This window comes from Sinocyclocheilus anshuiensis, unplaced genomic scaffold (genome assembly GCF_001515605.1).
Source record: "Sinocyclocheilus anshuiensis isolate Anshui unplaced genomic scaffold, SAMN03320099.WGS_v1.1 scaffold2233, whole genome shotgun sequence".
NCBI classification, from domain to species: Eukaryota; Metazoa; Chordata; class Actinopteri; order Cypriniformes; family Cyprinidae; genus Sinocyclocheilus; species Sinocyclocheilus anshuiensis.
In genome coordinates, this window is record NW_015551120.1 from 203,590 (window position 1) to 223,835 (window position 20,246).

General features: G+C 37.1%; 1 protein-coding gene across 1 annotated transcript in view; it reads left to right on the forward strand.

Moving 5' to 3' along the window:
• Positions 1-20,246, forward strand: part of LOC107663075 (tensin-like) — a 95,503-nt gene that overhangs the window by 48,785 nt on the left and 26,472 nt on the right. Inside the window, exons 3-4 of the mRNA XM_016453227.1 lie at positions 12,277-12,314; positions 19,659-19,733. Coding sequence (XP_016308713.1) covers positions 12,277-12,314; positions 19,659-19,733 — 113 coding nt within the window. The remainder of the gene's footprint in view (positions 1-12,276; positions 12,315-19,658; positions 19,734-20,246) is intronic.

Sequence of the window (20,246 nt, forward strand, 5' to 3'; positions counted from 1 at the left end):
ATATCTGCAGAAAAACGGTACTCTTTGCGTGATATAGATTGTTAACTATATTAAATTATATAAATATAAAAAGCATACAGAAGCAATTTTGCCATCTACAATTTAGAATGCCTGGAATTTTGAGTTTAAATAGACTAATAAATCAACGTGCTTGCACTCTGTGTGTGTGATTTGGTGATAGGTATAGCCTACTTGATAATGTCAGATTGCACATCATTACAACAACACTTACCATATTATCGCAGACGATGCTGTATCGCATGCCCCAGACTCGAATTGAGTGGGAAATGAATCATCCGCAGTTGTGCACGCACTTGTTCGCACATGAGCAAAGGTGTTTTTAGGAGTCTAACTTGCAAACGCCAGACCACTGATTCGTCAAACCTGCTTTCCTGCAGTCAGTGTTCTTCTGGCTTCTGACTATTTTGTAGTAAGTAACTAATATGCTTGTCTCGGAGTAAAAGTATACATTTTAATTGGGAAATGTAGTGGAGTAAAAGTAAAAGTTGGCTGTAATATAAAAACTCAAGTAAAGTAGGCTACAGATACTCCCAAAAAATACTCATCAGAAGCACAAATAAAAGACCTTCACGCATTATAACTTCGCCCACAGCATTGGATTCATAATGTAATATGGGATTACAGAGGGAACTACCTCCGAGCTTCCAGAGGGGGCAACAGATAAAGGAGTGTGTCGGAAGTGGCGGTACGTGGGACGGGAGCATTTATGAACCGCATGGAAACGCTCATCAACTCTGGAGCATTCCTCTTTCTCTACCGACCAGTCTAACTTATGTCTAACAGTGGCATGGGTCATAATGTCCAATGAATCCTCATACGCGGATGCAAGGTGTCTCACTGTCAATGTCTCACTGGATACATCCACCTCATCTCCTATCACAACTAACTCCTCAGAGCTAGAGTGGGTCAAAAATCATGCTCTCTGCCGGATCCGTAGAGGCAGCCAATTGACGTTCACAAAGAGCTTGATTGACAGGAAATCTGACCAATCATAATGCCGAATCTGCCATTTTGTCCGACAAACCAATCAGATAGGAGAGTAGATTAACTTTGATGGACTTAAACTTGAAAAGTTGTGTGTATTGACGTCTTTCCACGGTTGAAATAAAATATGTTCTGATGTTCATTCATTCATTTCATGCTTTAGGTAAATATGAAAAGACGAGAGGTTCACGTGCCGCTTGAACTGAGGCAATACAGCAATCTGTCACGATACGTTAAAGAGCCACAAAACAGTATTTATTGTTTGAATTTCTTAAAAAATTACAGAATTTGAAAGCTGAGACCTTGTTTCATACCAGAAGTAACCTGCTCTGTCAGTCGGTGTGTTGTCAGTTTCCTCTTTGCTCTGCAATGTATTTTTCTCTGTGTGAGAACATGATGTGTGGTGTGAGGTGTGAGAGCGGCATGGCTTGTCGGACATAGCAACAGTAACTAAGGAGGGCAGGTTTTTGCGAAGGGTCAGTTGCATTTCTGTATCCATAATGAGAGGCATCTGAGCTAGTAATTGAAGACTGAGAAAGGGTGGTAGTGGAGGTGGGAGTGAAGCATTGAAGTTCCACATTGAAAGGGAACAAACATATTCCAATAATGTTTATTTTTCAAAAATATTGACCATGTATTATTAATAATTTAGCAGTGTTATTTTTCTTGTCATATTTGTTAACAGTATGCCGGAACATTTTACAAAATTTAACAAAAATAAACATCTCTAATTGGCATCCAGTAAAAAAAGCAGCCTTGTCAGAATCTTGTGGGCAAAGAGAGGTACCCCTCTCTCTACCACCCTGTTTCTTGTCAGTTCTCTATACTGAATAAATACCAAAAATAAATCTTTAAAAAAAAAACTGCCTCATCTCCTTGTCAGTGTACCACTATGTCATGCTTTTTGTGTTTATCCTCAAGGCTCCCCTTATGGGGACTGACTCTGCTACAAGTACTCTGCTACTGTTTGCGTATTATAGTAATCTGGATATGCCAAATGCAGCATTTATCAAATGGTTATTAAAATTCATTGCATTTACATAATTATATCCAACATTGTGTTAGGTCATGTAAATGCCTGAAACTTTTTTATGGGTTATAAGGTAACCATTAGGTTACCCTCTTTTTTAGGTCATTATGTATTTGTTTGCTTATTTCTTTATTTCTTTATTTATTTTCTACCAAAAAATACATGAAAAATATTGGCACATTTTTGCCCATTATTTCACTATGCATGTAAACACCATTACCAGCATTCTGGCATCTTATTCAGTGTGTATTCAATTTCATGTATTGTCATGTATACTTATATCAGTGTCGTTTGGAGGGCAGTGTTTTAGAAACAGAGTTACAGAGTCCTTTATTTCTGTGTAGTATTAAAAGTGCACATAGTAATTTTGTACTTATAATAGTACTTAAGTTTGAAAGTTTAAAATTGTGTACTCTCAAATGAGTTAAAGGTTCCAGTCACATCAGAAGCCTATTGAAGCAGATTTATTTTATGTGGAGCAGGTCACCTCTAGGGGCTGACATCATGATCACATAACCAGCCAAATATTGTCCACTTTTCTTTTTTTTTGGCAATTCCCATTACTGGATTCTTTCTCTCCTGGAATAACCATAAAGAACCATGGCTAAATAGCACATATAATAGTTCAAATAGTGCATTTCTACAATGGCATGGTACAGTTTATTTTTTCTTCAGTAGTAACACCATACAAAAAAAAGAATGATTATTATATATATAAATTACATATGTACATTCAGTCTAACGCTACATGACACAAGCTGATAAGTCCTTGACTTCTATTAACCAATCAATTTGTTATTATTATATTATAATATATATATATTATATTATATTATTATATTATTTATTATATTATAATATAATAAATATTATATTATACAGGGCCGTTTCTAGCCATTTTGAAGCCCTAGGCGAAATCCAAATTGCCACCACCCAAATAAATTTTATTATAATTTTTATTATTTGGATTTGAATACGTTTAGATATTATCAATGACTAGTTTTTGTCTTTATCTGTTTTCTGTTTTTGTTTTTTTGTTGTTGTTGTTGTTTTTTTCATTATTTCAGTCAAAACTATAAAATACTTTGTTACCCCAAACTACATAAAAAAGCTTGATCAGTCACATAAAAGCTCTGCCCACATGACGGTGCTCCCATTAAGCGCTGTTAGAAGTGAATGAACTAATTCAGCATTTCAACGTTCAACGCTGTATGCGTTAAATTCAACAAAGCGGTTTAATCAAGGATGTATTGATCTTGTGAATTAGCTAATTTTACTATACCAATATTTATTAATTGGCCATTAAAGTTTTATATATGAATATTACACAACGCACTGATCCTTTAACAATGCATTTGCGTAAAAAACGCACACCTTTTGGACCAATTTTGCAGCATGATTTCTCGACTGCCACAAATATTCACTTTGTGTGTACGTTTTACTGTACCAATATTTTAAATTGGCCTTTGAACTTAGCTTTATTGCATGGCAAAAAAAAAAAAAAGTGTTACTTTGCTAAAGCACTGACAGAACCCATTGATCTAATGGTGTTGCTGAGTGCTCCAAATGCAAACTTTGCATGCAACAATCCGGCAACAATTGGCAGCACTCTGATCCAATGTCATACAGGCATTGTCAGATTGACAGTACTCTAGCCCAATGATGTTGGGGGATCCAGTGGGGGCGGCAAACATATTTCAGGGTAGCCGTGCCACTTTTTATCACAACCCTGCAAAAATGTAGTGCCAGTAAGTGCGCTCATTGGCGCCCCCTCCTGCTGGTGGCCCCCTAGGCGTCACATCACATCACATTTTGTTTGTTTGTTTGTTTGTTTATTTATTGATTGTTATAAAATTCTACATGGTGCTGCTGATAAGTCTTTGACCTTAACCTGCTAGCGAGTCACAATAAATACTCCATGGTGTGAGCTGACTGGTCCTTTATCTGTCAGCAATTTTTCACTCTCACATTCAACAGTTTTGTCTTGAATAGTCACTTGATGGTAAGCTGGTCTCACTGCAGCTTGTTATGGGAGTTCTTTATCCGATACCTTCTTCCATCCCAGCACCACCTGTCTAGATCTGCTTTGGGAAATTTGGGTACTGTATGTCTATTTGTTCAACCACAGAAGTGTGTTATATGCTCACTGCAGCATATCTGTGTATGATGTGACATAGCTTTAGCTGTTAGGCTATAGAAAAGTGCACATAGTAATTTTGTACTTATAATAGTACTTAAGTTTGAAAGTTTAAAATTGTGTACTCTCAAATGAGTTAAAGGTTCCAGTCACATCAGAAGCCTATTGAAGCAGATTTATTTTATGTGGAGCAGGTCACCTCTAGGGGCTGACATCATGATCACATAACCAGCCAAATATTGTCCACTTTTCTTTTTTTTTGGCAATTCCCATTACTGGATTCTTTCTCTCCTGGAATAACCATAAAGAACCATGGCTAAATAGCACATATAATAGTTCAAATAGTGCATTTCTACAATGGCATGGTACAGTTTATTTTTTCTTCAGTAGTAACACCATACAAAAAAAAGAATGATTATTATATATATAAATTACATATGTACATTCAGTCTAACGCTACATGACACAAGCTGATAAGTCCTTGACTTCTATTAACCAATCAATTTGTTATTATTATATTATAATATATATATATTATATTATATTATTATATTATTTATTATATTATAATATAATAAATATTATATTATACAGGGCCGTTTCTAGCCATTTTGAAGCCCTAGGCGAAATCCAAATTGCCACCACCCAAATAAATTTTATTATAATTTTTATTATTTGGATTTGAATACGTTTAGATATTATCAATGACTAGTTTTTGTCTTTATCTGTTTTCTGTTTTTGTTTTTTTGTTGTTGTTGTTGTTTTTTTCATTATTTCAGTCAAAACTATAAAATACTTTGTTACCCCAAACTACATAAAAAAGCTTGATCAGTCACATAAAAGTAATCAGACTCCAGCTACTTATTCCTTTGTTACTCTTTGACGCGTGAACTTCGTCTTTAAATGATGCAACGCTCTGCCCACTATGTGCATGACGGTGCTCCCATTAAGCGCTGTTAGAAGTGAATGAACTAATTCAGCATTTCAACGCTTCTGTAAGTATGCGTTAAATTCAACAAAGCGGTTTAATCAAGGATGTATTGATCTTGTGAATTAGCTAATTTTACTATACCAATATTTATTAATTGGCCATTAAAGTTTTATATATGAATATTACACAACGCACTGATCCTTTAACAATGCATTTGCGTAAAAAACGCACACCTTTTGGACCAATTTTGCAGCATGATTTCTCGACTGCCACAAATATTCACTTTGTGTGTACGTTTTACTGTACCAATATTTTAAATTGGCCTTTGAACTTAGCTTTATTGCATGGCAAAAAAAAAAAAAAGTGTTACTTTGCTAAAGCACTGACAGAACCCATTGATCTAATGGTGTTGCTGAGTGCTCCAAATGCAAACTTTGCATGCAACAATCCGGCAACAATTGGCAGCACTCTGATCCAATGTCATACAGGCATTGTCAGATTGACAGTACTCTAGCCCAATGATGTTGGGGGATCCAGTGGGGGCGGCAAACATATTTCAGGGTAGCCGTGCCACTTTTTATCACAACCCTGCAAAAATGTAGTGCCAGTAAGTGCGCTCATTGGCGCCCCCTCCTGCTGGTGGCCCCCTAGGCGTCACATCACATCACATTTTGTTTGTTTGTTTGTTTGTTTATTTATTGATTGTTATAAAATTCTACATGGTGCTGCTGATAAGTCTTTGACCTTAACCTGCTAGCGAGTCACAATAAATACTCCATGGTGTGAGCTGACTGGTCCTTTATCTGTCAGCAATTTTTCACTCTCACATTCAACAGTTTTGTCTTGAATAGTCACTTGATGGTAAGCTGGTCTCACTGCAGCTTGTTATGGGAGTTCTTTATCCGATACCTTCTTCCATCCCAGCACCACCTGTCTAGATCTGCTTTGGGAAATTTGGGTACTGTATGTCTATTTGTTCAACCACAGAAGTGTGTTATATGCTCACTGCAGCATATCTGTGTATGATGTGACATAGCTTTAGCTGTTAGGATATAGGCCGTAGCGTATAGGCACTCAGTCTCAGAGGCCCTCATTCTGTTTGATCTCTCACAGACAAACAGAATTCATACAACCACAATTAAATACATATATGGCCACATGCCCATTCAAACAGTTAATAGGAGAATACTTCATTCTCATCTAACCCATGCAGGTAATGACTGTATGAGCTCAACACTTTTTGTTCTTACAGCAAAATTATTTTTTCCTCCCTTCCTTTTTCATTCGGAAATCAAGTGCCCAGGATCCAGACAATGACAGCAACCCTGTCTGTCTCCTGGACATGCAGCAGATTTGCCATTTGATTTGAAGCGAGCGCAAATTTTCAATGAACAGGAAATAATATACAGAAGCAACACTTCTCTCATTGAATTGTCAGTCATGGAAGAAGACAAATGAGAGTTTAAGTTCATGCAAATAAACATGTCAGTAAGCAAAAACTTATCGGCCATTACAGCTGCTTCTGGAAGCCTGCTCATTTAAGTACAGCTTTTTTAGGCATTCACTTTTTTTTTTAAATCCTTGAACAAGACTAGCTCCCAAAGGTTTCAGTCATGCTATAAAGACACCAAAGTAAAGTACATCTAAGTAAGCACCCACTTCAGTTTCCCTGAAGGGAGACACAAGTTTCATGTACTTACTAATGTTAGAAGCAGACTCAGTGGAACGAGGAACAGCAGTAACCTGTGTACTGTGTGTGTGTGTGTATATATATATATATATATATATATATATATATAGCTTGACTGCTCAAATGTCATTGGCCATTGAATTTTACTCCTTTATTAGGGCTTTAGTATTGTTCAGAGAAAGTTATTTCCCATAGCATCAGCTTTTGACACAATGTTGAATGAATCGAAATTGAAATTGAAAGGGAACTACATCATCAGTCAATTTCTTCTGTCAGTTTCCAGTTCATAATTGTACAGATGTTTTCTGTGACTTTCTTACCTCATTAGGCTTAACAGTCTTTTGGGGTGAAGTCTCTCGACACTGTGTCTTCAGACAACGTTCCTTTGTCAGTAGGCCCATCATCCTTTGAGTGAAATTTCCCCAAATATTTTCCCATGTCTTCTCATCACTGTTTCATCACCCAGCATTACTTTGTATGACAACGGACCAGTCAAATTCTTTATGTCCAGGAATTAAATTATTATCATAGCTGAAATTTCTGGCAACTACTGGATCTCCATCATTGAAACTGCATATCTTAGCCTTTCATCATGTTTATATTTCTTTTGCTGACTTTTGGTGTCAAGTTGGGATGTATGGAATCCAAAGAGCATCACAGCACACACTTTATTGTTTCTTGTTGCAAACTATGCTCCATCTAGTTCTTGTGGCCAACATCTCTGCACCATCTCTCTCATTCTGTATATGATCTTACTGAGTCTGTGCCCTCACTTGATGATAATGGACACATCTCTGTTCTCCAGGAAGAGCATTCTCCACTATTCTGTGTTTTATTTCTTTGGCAATGGAAGGTGATTCAGGACATAGCATTTCCATATTTTTTTCCTTGCCATACAGATGATATTGTACTCTTACGCTTGCAGTGGTACTGCTCATCCTTGAATTCTAGGAATAGCCTCAATTAACAAAAAAGGACAGTAAGAATTTATGTGCTGTGACGTTTGTGAACTTCCAGCCAAAGATGTACTGTACTTAAAGCTACACTATGTAACTTTTGGCCCTCTATCGGTTAAGGCATAAAACTACAAGTTACTTGCGGTGAACCATTATTTTGGTAATTACATGAGTTGTGCTTCAGCTCTGTTTTATAAAAACTACTTAAATGTCCTGAACTATGGCCTAATCCTGGCTTAATTTAAGCCCTGTCTGTGAAACCAGGCCTAAAAGTTTAGAGGCGGTAGGTAATTAAGGTCACAGTTACATTAACTTAGAACAGTGGTTCCTAATCCTTGTCCGTGTAGTGGCAAACCACGTGTAACCATGTGTCCCCCCAAATGTGTCTGAGAACTTACCTATGAGAACAGATACCTTGGTGGACGAGTGTGGGGAAACATCTCATGGCAAGAACTGCCAAATCTGGTGCAGTCCATGAGGATGAGATGTACTGTAGTACTTAAACAAGTTTTGATATTAACCACTCATTACCATATCACTCATTATCATATATTGAACATAAAAAAAAAACATTACATAGTGCAGCTTTAAGGAAACAATGTACTCCAAATGAAACCACGAGTCCTTTCTTGTGTAACTGTGTGCAGTTTCTTGATTTAATGTATATTACATAAAACCTTTGTTGCATTGCTGTCTTGTGTGAAGGAACTAGTCCTAACCCATCCCCATATGAGGTCTCTTTTTGGGAGCCATAGTGGACTAAGGCTTCTGCTGACTAATTCATTTCTTTTGACTGCTGAAATGCATCCTCTTGTGTTCAACACTCCATTTCCACTTAGCCTCTTTGCCCAACAGCTTGTGAACAGGACTGTGAACAAATTTTGGCAGAACCTTCAGCTCTGAGACACTGGAATGCATTGGTGCATTCTGTTTTACTCTTGCCCTGGATGCAAACCCGCAGCGTTCACCTTGTGTCCTATGAACACTGCTTCCATTCCCATGAAAGTGCTTCTCGCTTTAGTCATAGTCCTGCTCTTTGCAGTCTTGTCAGTAATGTGGCAAGTGTCCGAAGATGCTCATGGTCACATAGGCCAGGTCAACATGTAGTCTCCACATAGTCTAACTCAATTGTCAGGCTTTAGTACAGGTACTATGGGTGATGCCCATTCTGAGTTATTCATTGGCTCTATTATTACAGTTTGTTCTGAATTATGTATTGTTAGTAACGCATTCTTCTCACTTCATTTGTGAGTCTCTTTGCTGTTTCTTTTGTATGAGATGTGCTCTTTGCACTTTTCTTGTTTCTCTGTCTTGTGCACTGACCCCCCTTTTGCAGCCTCCCATGTTGACAATTTTGATATGCATATGTTGGGCCTGTAAATCCCTCACCTTTTTGTTGGTTGTCTCCATTGTTATTTTTCTTACAATAAATTTGTGCTCATTGTTGTCGTCACTTAAGACCAGCCTCTCTCAGTGCATTTCTATTGATTTGTCTCTTGTAGCCCTGTTTTAATTTCTTTCTTTTTTTCCTGGACTTAACATATTTATCCTTATACTTTGCATCTTAAGTCTAACTGAACAAAATTGATTTCCATCTTGCTGCAACACTAATATTTATTTGACTGACTGTTGAATGGCATCATACTGCCTATCATGCTAGCGATCTTCTTTCCCTTGCTTAACAGTTTGACTTCACTGTTTTCACACATAATTTTTAACACATAGACTTGGGATAATCCACACTTAATTTTTCAGTTCTAGAGACTTCAGTCTTGTCCCCCCCCCCCTCTCTGTTTCTTTTAGTCAGGATGTGAAGCTATCCCTTGCAAAAATATAGTGTCTGGCAAACTCCTGTGGCAATCACATATTTTCATATGAGCTTTGTGGCTAAAAGTTTGCAGCAAATTTGCAGCAGACAGTTGTGGCAAGCCTGTGGTGAACATGAGTGCAGTACAGGTGCTTCTACTTTTTTGATGCAAATTCAAGGTATTTTTTGTGCCATTGGATTATATATCCAAACCTTCAATTATCTCTTGACATAAATACATATTCTAATACAGTACAAATCTCAACATTGTGTGCGGTATTTCTAAAATTATTTATCTTCAACATATAGAAACGTGACAAATAAATTTACACAAAAACATTAACTCAACTGATTTAACAAATTCGACTGATCAATATTAAATATTATGAATATTTAAATTATATATAATTTGATTAATATATCATTTAAATATACATATATATATTATTATATACATGTATATTAACCATTAAATACTATAAATTCATTCATTTATTTGTTTTCTATTCACATATCCTGTTAAGCATGACTACTCCCCTACAGGTATAAGTTCACTTCTTTGTTGAAATCCATATCTTTCATTTTCAGATTATCTGAAAATGAACTGAAAAAGAGAGTGAAACTAAACTGTATCATGGAGTGACACAGAACATTAGGCATGTGTGATTCATTTCATTGCTCAGATTTTATTAATTTTAACTTAAATGCTGTTGATGTCTTGCCATACAGATCACATGATTCTTAAAGTCCCTCCATGAGTTTGTGAATGGTGAAGCCTGGGCCTTCATGCTGGAACCTCTCAAGAGTTGTTACAAGCCATGTTTTTAAGACTGCCAATGACTTAAGTATCAGGGGCAGGCTTCATTCTCTTTCAGGATCAACTGGTAAATAAATGAGTTTCTAAACAATCTATATATACAGCTGATACAGAATATGAGCATGGATATTCATCTAATCACATCTATCATCATCAGCAGGCAACATATTTACAGACATTAAAATAAAAGCCTCAGTACTTCTACATCAAAGTAAATATAAAGTATAGGAAAGAAAAGATGGACACAGATTAAATATGATTCAAGAGTTAACTGACTGCCATCAGCCATGGTCAGAATTATTGGCACCTTTGATAAATATAATCAAAAAAGGCTGTGTATCTGTATTGTTTATCCTTTTTATCTTTCATAAAAAAACACACACACAAAAATCTAACAAGTAATTCAACAAGTAAAAAAAATGAAGGGGGGTGGTGTCACATTATGAAATTAATGTTTTCTCTAATACACGATGGCCACAATTATTGGTACCCCTAGAAATTTTTATTAGTAAAAAATCTCTGAAGTATATTCCCATTTATATTTACAATTTTTAGCACACCATAATGACTACATCAGGACAATGATCCAAACTTGATCAAAATCAATCAAAATTAAGGTTCTGCCATGGCCATCTCAGTTCCCTGACCTAAATTTAAGAGTAGAGTATATCAACATGGACTTGGGAAACTTAAGTATTTGGAGAGAATCTGTATGGAGGAGTGGTCTCTGATCTTTTGTCAGGTGTTCTGCAAACTCATCAGGCATTATAGAAAAAGTTGTAATCTTGGGAAAAGAAGGTTGCAAAAATACAGTATTGAATAAAAAAGGTTAATTGTGGCCAGTGTGTGTTAGGGAAAAACATTTATTTCATACTGTTTTACTTCATATGAAAGTTTAGTTTTTTGTGAATTCTTTGAATGAAAGATCAATAGGATTAACAATTCAGATTTATTATCACAGGCTTCTTTGTTCATATTTACCAAGGGTGCCTAGACAGACAGACAGAAGACAGACAGACAGATAGATAGACAGACAGACAGACAGACAGACAGACAGACAGACAGACAAACAAACAGAAAAAAAGACAGACAGACAGACAGACAGACAGACAGACAGACAGACAGACAGACAGACAGACAGACAGACAGACAGACAGACAGACAGACAGACAGACAGACAGACAGACAGACAGACAGACAGACAGACAGACAGACAGACAGACAGACAGACAGACAGACAGACAGATAGATAGATAGATAGATAGATAGATAGATAGATAGTGTTTTTTTCTTAACAAATTTGCTTTTGAAAAAAAAATCACTTACATGATTCATGTAGATCTGAAGAACTGTCACATTAGCAGAACTTCAGTCATATCTATTGACATTATGACATAAATTTCATGCTATTTTCATATTTTTGTCATTTATATATTTTGTTATGAAGTAAAAGTACCTCACTTCAGAGAAACTCACTGCTTTTAGGTTGCTGCAAATTTGCCGCAAATTACCAATAAATTAGCAAAGAAATGTTTTTGCAAGGGACATGCTATTTACACTGTAAATAGTCTTACAGTCTAAATAGTGGTAGATACTGTTTGCACCAAACATACATAGCAACAAATAGCATCTTGTTTGCATTAAGTACAAATAGTTACATGCTATTCACATAAAGTGTAAATAGGAGTAATGGAATATTTGTACTCAGCGCAAATATTGGGCAAAGATAAATTAGCCATGCGTACTTACACCTGGCTACTACAACACAGAGATCAGATTATCCTTACAAAGACCTTTTATAGAGTGGATTGGTTCATTACAAATAAATGACTGTATATTGAACCTTGAATTTAACAGATCTATGATTACATTTAATGCATTTTCTTCCTTCCTTTTCCTGCAGCGTGCAAGTTGTCCTGCCATAAGAAATGTGAGGTAAAGGTAAATCATGGATTTTTTCCCCTTCTCTTTCTTTCTTTCTTTCTTTTCTCAAAGAAGAATGTCTTAGTATTCTCTATCTAGTTGTGTATCATGTTAGATTTTGACATGAAGGATTTTATATATGCTTTTTATTTCAGTGACCTTCACTGACCTCTGTGTGTACATGTGTGTTAGAATCACACTTGAATACATGGTCTGCTTTTTATCCAGGGTTAGGAAACCCTGCTCCGGAGCACCACTTCCGCAGGGTTAACCACTCATTGAGATGCCAAATGTGAAACAATGCCGTGTCAGAATGTTACACCTAGATGCTTGGCAACAGACATCCCATCAGAAATTAAACAGCATGTGTCTCATATCACAAGCTTTGTACAGTCACAGAAGCTGTATGTTGTAAAGCAGCCATGAAGGATTGATGTGCCGACATTTTTACTCAAGATAAGCCTGTTATTTAAATCACTCGCACACTGTATTTATCCAATCATTTTTGCTGATACTGCAGATATGTAAATAAGAACTTTAACCCAGAGTTTAAGGATGAGCACTGTTTTAGTTCAGTTGGTCTGGTCTTATCAGTGTTACGTGTAAGCGACATTATTTTAGTTACCTGTGTGATCAATTAAAGACTTCTGGAATCTGAATCTGCCTCTGCTCATTTTTGATTGCTGGACTTTACAACGCCACAAGTCCCAGTTGTCTGGGGAGGGCCCTTGAGGGAGCTTTTCCGAATTTGTGGGGTGTGTGCTGGTCTCATGTGGATCACCACTCACTGCCGGGCCCGACGACGATGACACCAGCCCCACTCCCAAACCAGTGCCCAGCCACAAACCATTGGACTGTGAGGAGCAGCGTGAGCCTACCTCAGACAGAGAACCTGACTTCACTATGATGTATGAGTCAGCGCCAGTGGGAGCGACGGAGCGGAACATCACCTCAGAGCCAGAGTTAAGCATGTCTGAGCAGGTGTGCGAGCCGGCTGTATCATCCATCGCTGTGGGAGTTCTTGTGGTTTACGAGGGAATGGAAGTGAGCCCCGCCCACACTCCTGCTACTGAGAGTGAGTTTCTGAGTACTTTATGTTCTGTCATTTTGATTAGAGAGAGGATGATTCCCTGCCCCAATTACTGCCACCCAAATCGAACTGCTCTTCTTCTGTCTCGCTGGTCCCGCCTAGCCTCCCTCTCCCGCCTCCTCTCCAAATCTCAAACTGTGTGTCTACCCAAGTCATGTCATTTTGTGTCAGTCCCTCTGTTCCTCCTCAGTCTCTTCTCCAGCCCTCAGCCACTCCTGCAACCCAGTCCGCACTGTCTCACATTAGCCCCTCAGTTTTTCCTCAGCCTCCTCTCAGTGGCACGGCAACACCTCGGGCCTGCTGCGAGCCAGCTCCTCCTGGGCGTGGGGATCCCTTGGCTCTGTCTCCGGCATCAGATCCCGTCATTTTACCAAGGACTGACTCCTCCACCTCCACTCCTTCCTCCCTCAACTCCAGCAGCGATCATCAGGCTTTCAGCTCCGGCCGGGCTCCATTGGACCATCAGCTCCACATGGATCAGACATCTCCTCAAAAATGCCACAGACTTGTGGGCTGTCCGCTGCTCTCCGGCCCTCCACCCCTATGGTTCCATTTGGCTCTGCCCTCCCTTAGGCTCCACCTCTGCCCTCGGGTACTCCAGCTCCACTTCAGCCCTCCGGTATCTCGGTTCTATCTTGGGTTGTCATCACTGCGGCTCTGTCATGGCCTCCGGGACCTTCAGTGTCACTCTGTTCCTTTGGCTCTTTGTCTGCACTGAGGGCTCCTTCTCCATCGGCTCTGCCGCCTCCACTCATTCTCATGGTGGTGTTGAGACCCTCACTACCATGGCTCCTCCCTCCAGCAACGCCGCTGCAGGACACCATTCTGGCTATAACCTGGATCACCATTCAGCCGTTCCTGTTCAAGGTCATTACCTGGATCACAGCACCACCTGCACCATCTGAATCTGAATCTTCATCTTTGTGTGTTTGTATACAGTGGTCGTGACGGCAACAAAGTATAAAATTGTGGCTATACTTTTGAAAAAGTTAATATTTTAATGTTTGCAGATTTGGCCGCATTATGTTCCATTGTAAATACCTAAATGAATAAAATGACTTATTTTATATTTATTTAGTAGGAAAAGGTGATACAAGTTGAAATTAATTTATGATAATCAGCATAATGCCACAAGTGCTGTTGATTGAGTTTAAGTTGTATTGAACTCGGGATAATCCTTGGCGAGTTACACTGTCTAAACTGTATATCAGTGAGTGCATGTCATTATTTATTTACTTATTTTTGCTGCAATAATTTATATTTTTGTGGGTTTTATCAACATTTTTATTAAAAAAATTAGCTTGCTAGCAAACTAGCTGGCTTCGGTGTTGGTTGAGTTGGTGCTATTAAAGACATTGCAGACAGACTGACCTTTTTAAATGTTTGTGAAGTGTTGTTGCATAAATATCTGTTTTGAGTCTGAGTGATATCTGTTTGGGCAGTGCTTTTGACATAAGGCCCAGTGGCATTTTAACTGAGGCCTTTAAGACATTTAAGTGAAATATACTGAGACATTTTACTCTTGGTTGTTTTCAGGCATTATTAATATATGCATCGCCATCAGTCATGGGGCCAATCCCCTGCTAACCTAACATGCTAGCATGTAAAAAAAAAAAAAAAAAAAGATTAATTAATTAACATTCCTGTTTCTTGAAAGGTAGGGCATGGCACTAGCGATGGCAAGGTCATTGATTCAATTCCCAGCAAATGCATGAACTTATAAAAAACATGCACCTTGAATGCTGTTTGCTTTGGATAAAAGTATATGCCAAATACATAAATTTAATGTAAATGAAGAAGACAAATCAATAATAACAGGTACAGTTTGTTTTCATAATCAGACATGAATAATAATCCATTCACAATAAAAGAGGACTACAAAAATGAAAAACATATTCACCAAAAAAGTTCCTTAAATATCTTTGAAGGAATGTGGATTAGGCAGTAGTGTTCCATGCAGCTAGAGGACGAAAGTGAATGTGCAAATGCATGGTGTCATCTGTACCCCGTTTTAATTGTACTACCCTTCTTCTTGAAAACAGTCAAATCTTTGGAGTAGCTATGTATTAAAAATGTACAAACTTTGTATAGAGAATAGAAGAAAATACATAACATGTAACCATAACACTGATAGGTTTAGTGTAAATGTTGAGGTCTGTAAACATATAGATCAACCTAATATTTATCTTCAACTGCTAGATAAAAAAGGATGTAGAGATCTGTATGAAGTCAAACTGTATGGGGCCCGACTACGGTTCATCGTCACATGCACCACTGAGTATGACAAGGTCATAAATATTGGTCAGCATTTGTTGTGTACAGAGGAAGAGAGAGAAAGAGGGGTGCGCATATATTCTTTATCAGACAGATTGTTCTACATAGAAAAGGGAGCAGTGTCACCAGGAATATGGAAGTTTTAGAAATCCTTGAAAATGAACATTTGAGAGATTAATATTATAGGTTTGGGTAGATGTGAAATGTTTGTATTCTGAACGTGTTCTTGTCTTGATACTCAAGACACATTTTGTTTTAAGGCAATAATAACATATTTTAATATATAGTGTGTTTTATTGTTATGTCTTTGTTTTTAATAAATTGCTAATATAATGTGTTATTTGCTGTGTTAATTTGTATTTATTGCTCTTTTTTCAATTAATTGTTTAAAGTGGAGCAGACTTGTATCTAGTAAAAACAGATTGGAAGAATAAGGCTTTTGTAAACTTTCAGAAAGGAATCAGACTCTGGAAACACAGTGCTTTTTGTAGGACACCCTAGAGATCCAGATGCTATTGAATTTTTTTTAAAGAGTAAATCTGTCATTTGCTCACTGTCATGTCATTCTCAACCTATATGCCAATATATTTCAGGTTCATGAGATGGAATGCAAAAGGGAATTTTTTTGAAGATCACAGCTCTTCCATAAAGGTCCATAAAAGTTGTCCATACAATCCATCCACTAGAGCCAAAGCTTGTGTAATGTATTATGAGAGGAACATATTGAAATTTAAGCTGAAAATCTTCCCTTCTGCTGCAGCTGTCAAATAGTATTCGCCATTCAACATATTTGAACTGGATCGAGTTACGACACACACACAAAATCCATCAATTATATAAAAAAATAATAAAATAAATCTAAACACAGTTGTGAATCAGTGAAAGGGAAAACTACCATCATTTAACAACTTAAACTCCCCTTTTCCTTTGCTTCCTGTCACTCATTCAGTGTTGTACCAATAAAGGCAAAAAAAATTACTTTTAAAATTGGATAAACATGGATGTCAGTATATCCTAGGCCGGTATTTTCAAACCAGGAGGAGCCACAATCCATGTGGGGCTTTTGTCATTGGTATCAGGCTGCATGGTTGTATTAAGCAGGTGGTTGAAAACCGGCCAGCCTCTGTCTAGGAGTTGTAGACTTGTCACGACCCAATGTCCATTCAGATGATTCTCTCACTCAGATCTATATGTTGGAGTTGTGTGGTCAAGGATGTAATCTGCTTGCCATGCGCTCCTGGGCATTCAAGACTGTGGGAATCAACTCTTTGCTTTAGCATATTATCTGCATGAGAAGTGCCCTCCAGGAGATGTTTTTCCAATGGCCTTCTCTGGGATAATATTTACCTCAGTCCCCATGATCCCAAGCCTGTGCTGCCTCTGCCATTGCCACTGCCTCCACTTGTTAATTCATGGATAATGGGTTCCTATATCTTACCTATGTGACCATGGGAATGAGCACATGAGTTTGCCTACTGTCACTGAGGTGGAGCAGATTCCAGGTGCATTTCCTAGTCACTACCTGCCAAGAGAGAAGTTATTACTCATCTTTCTGGTCATTCACCGTGGGTTATAACTCCCTCCTGTGATTATGCAGATTGTTTACAGGTGCTTCCAGTAATGCAGCTCCTCAGACAGGTGTTCATACTCTTGTGTTCAAAAGTCTAAAGAAATATGTGCAACAACGATTTTCTTTGGTAAAGACAACTATTACGTGCCGTCCACATGTGCTGTAACTTCTAGAAAAGGGACTTCTAGGGACATCTAATTTATTTTGAATGAACTGCCAACTTGACATGCGACTTGACGTGTGCAGTAACTTCAGAAAGTTGATAAAAGTTTAATTTCATGCAATTGAAGAACAACTTTCGGGAGTGACAACCAATGAGTGCAGACTGTGACAGTGGAGCTCACATGTCACCCATCTTAAATGCAGGCAAGACAGGACTGAGAAGTTTCGGAGCAATTTCAATGGTCTATATGATTTTTCTGTAACCACATACATGGATAAAATGGTGTGTGGAAAAGAAACTGTTGTCAGTCTTAGTGAGTTTGATTCATGCATTCATAGTTTATACTGATGATTAAATGAGGCAATGAGCAGTTTAGCACTTCTGCAGTTCATCTTAAAACACCTTCCCCTGCCTGATGTTTATTATTAGAGACAAGCAAACGGATTACAGTATTTGTCAAACTTAAATGACATGTTAGAAATGGGCACTATTTTAATAAAGTGTTTTGTTTTAGTTGAGCTAATTAACCTGCTAGATAAGCAGCTTCAGCTCACACAGCTCAAGTGGATCAGTCCCCAACCTTATTGACTATGATTATATTATTTGAAACAAATGTATTCTTTTAGAATTTTGAAATATATTATTAGTGCATTATGAGTGCACAAGATTAATATCTTAAAACTCTTGATGCACATTTTTTATATTTTATTTTATTTTTATTATAGTTGATGAAATAAAACCCATCATTACAAACATTTGTCTGTGTCATAGTTCAACAAGCGAGGTTAAAGACAAAAGAAGAATGTTGGAAACCAAACAATTGACAGTAGCCATAGACTTCCGTAGTGTTTTTTCCCCTCCATACTGTGGAATTCAATGTCAACTGTTTTGGATACCAACATTCTTTAAAATATCATCTTCTTTGGAACAACTTGAGGAGTAAATAATGACAGAATTTTCATTTTTGGGTGAACTAGCATGTGTTCACATATTGTTATTCTCATTCATAAAATAAAAAAATAATGTTGTTGTCTTTGTAGTGTTTAATATTTCTTTTAAGTAGATTTGTATTGTACATGCAGGCTTTGCTGATCAGCACTGCTCATCAGGTTAAGCAATTACAGATTGAGAAAATGTTTCCCGCACACTACAAACAGCGTGTCAGTTTCCCACACACCACAAACAATGTGGAGCATGCTGATTAGAAAAATATATAACTGGTATAAATCAAAATTGTCAACACTGGTGACCCCTATGTCACATTAATTAATACATTTAAAAAATAATGTGAACCCTTCCTGATTTACCTGGATTCCATGAAGTAGTCATATAAAAAATTATAAAAAATATCAGTCAAAGTTGAAAAAAAAAGCAATAATCTATTTTATTTGTTCAGCAAATCGAGAGTTGTGAGATTAACAAAACTGGAGAAGAACCAGCACTTCAGCCTGTAGTCTGACCCTGGTGCAGTTCATAGATGTCAGTTCTATATAGTACAACACATATTGTTTACAATTCTTTGTTATATGAAGAATATGCTGAGAAATCGTGTATTCTCAGAAAGACGCAGAAGTAAATACAATGTCTTATTCATTAAATATCAAGACATTTATATGTGAATACTTACATCACTTCTATACCTTCTGTAGATCTATTTTTTATAGGATTAAAAACTCCCTTCTACTTCAAGCCTCTACTACCATAGCTTGTTCAAAGTCATACATCAATCCCTTTTTATAGGTAGTTTATATCTAGAGTGGGTAAGTGACCAGGAAACGCAATACACAAAAATAATTGTGAAAACCACCCAACTCTGCAAACGGTATTTTGGTTTTCAATAGTTTTGCTTAAACCTTCTTTGTGGTGCAGGCCTCTAGATTCCAATCAATGAGATGAGACTGGAGCTTTTTGTCAGAGCCTCCTTGTCCTATAAGAACACTCACAAATTTAGTTTGTTGAGTTTGTTGTTCACAAGAACGTTCTCATGATGGGGGCAAGAAGCTCAGGTAAATCTAAAGGGTTCAAATACATTTTCTAGTATTGTGGTATATTTGTGGCCCTACAGGAACGAAATTGCACACATATGATGTTAAATGTTGAATTAGCCCTTGTATATCTGTGCAACTGAATTTTTTTATTTACAGTAAGTACAAATTTGTTTTTCACAATTCTATCAGACAAGGTAGAGCAAGAAAAGTTGTTAAAAATATAACTGCTGCATTCAGTCTATATTTGTCTCCCTCTATCTCCTCTTTATATCTACAGGTAGCCACAGCCTGTGAATCTACAGCTACTACAACTACTACAACAACAACAACTACTACAACTAACTACAATCAGGTAAGATAAATCAGGTAAGAATCAGACAAACTGCCCAAAGTCTAAAAAAGTGTTCTTTTTTGTTTGTTTGTTTGTTTGATTTGTTTTTAGTGGAAAAATTATTTTGGTTTCAGCACAGTTCCAAAGTTTTTAGCAAAAGCATAACTTTGATTATTACATACAGTGGTTATTATTCAGTTGTATTATACAGTTGTATTGGTGGTAAATGTTACAAAAGTTTTGAGGTTTTCTTTAATTTATGTTATTGTGCCCCTTTAGTTTTGGTTTTTAAAGTTATAGCAAGGGAAATTGATGAAGTTTTGCATGCGTTCTCAAAATGTTCTATGGTAATGTAAACATTGTGGCAAGAATCATTACAGACCACACCTAAAAAATAATGGGTCATATCTGCATAAATATTAATATTTATTAGACTTTGAAAATATGTATGCAAGGAAAATTACTTATGTTAAATTGAAGTGTGTGTGTGTGTGTGTGTGTGTGTGTGTGTGTGTGCGTGCGTGCGTGCGTGCG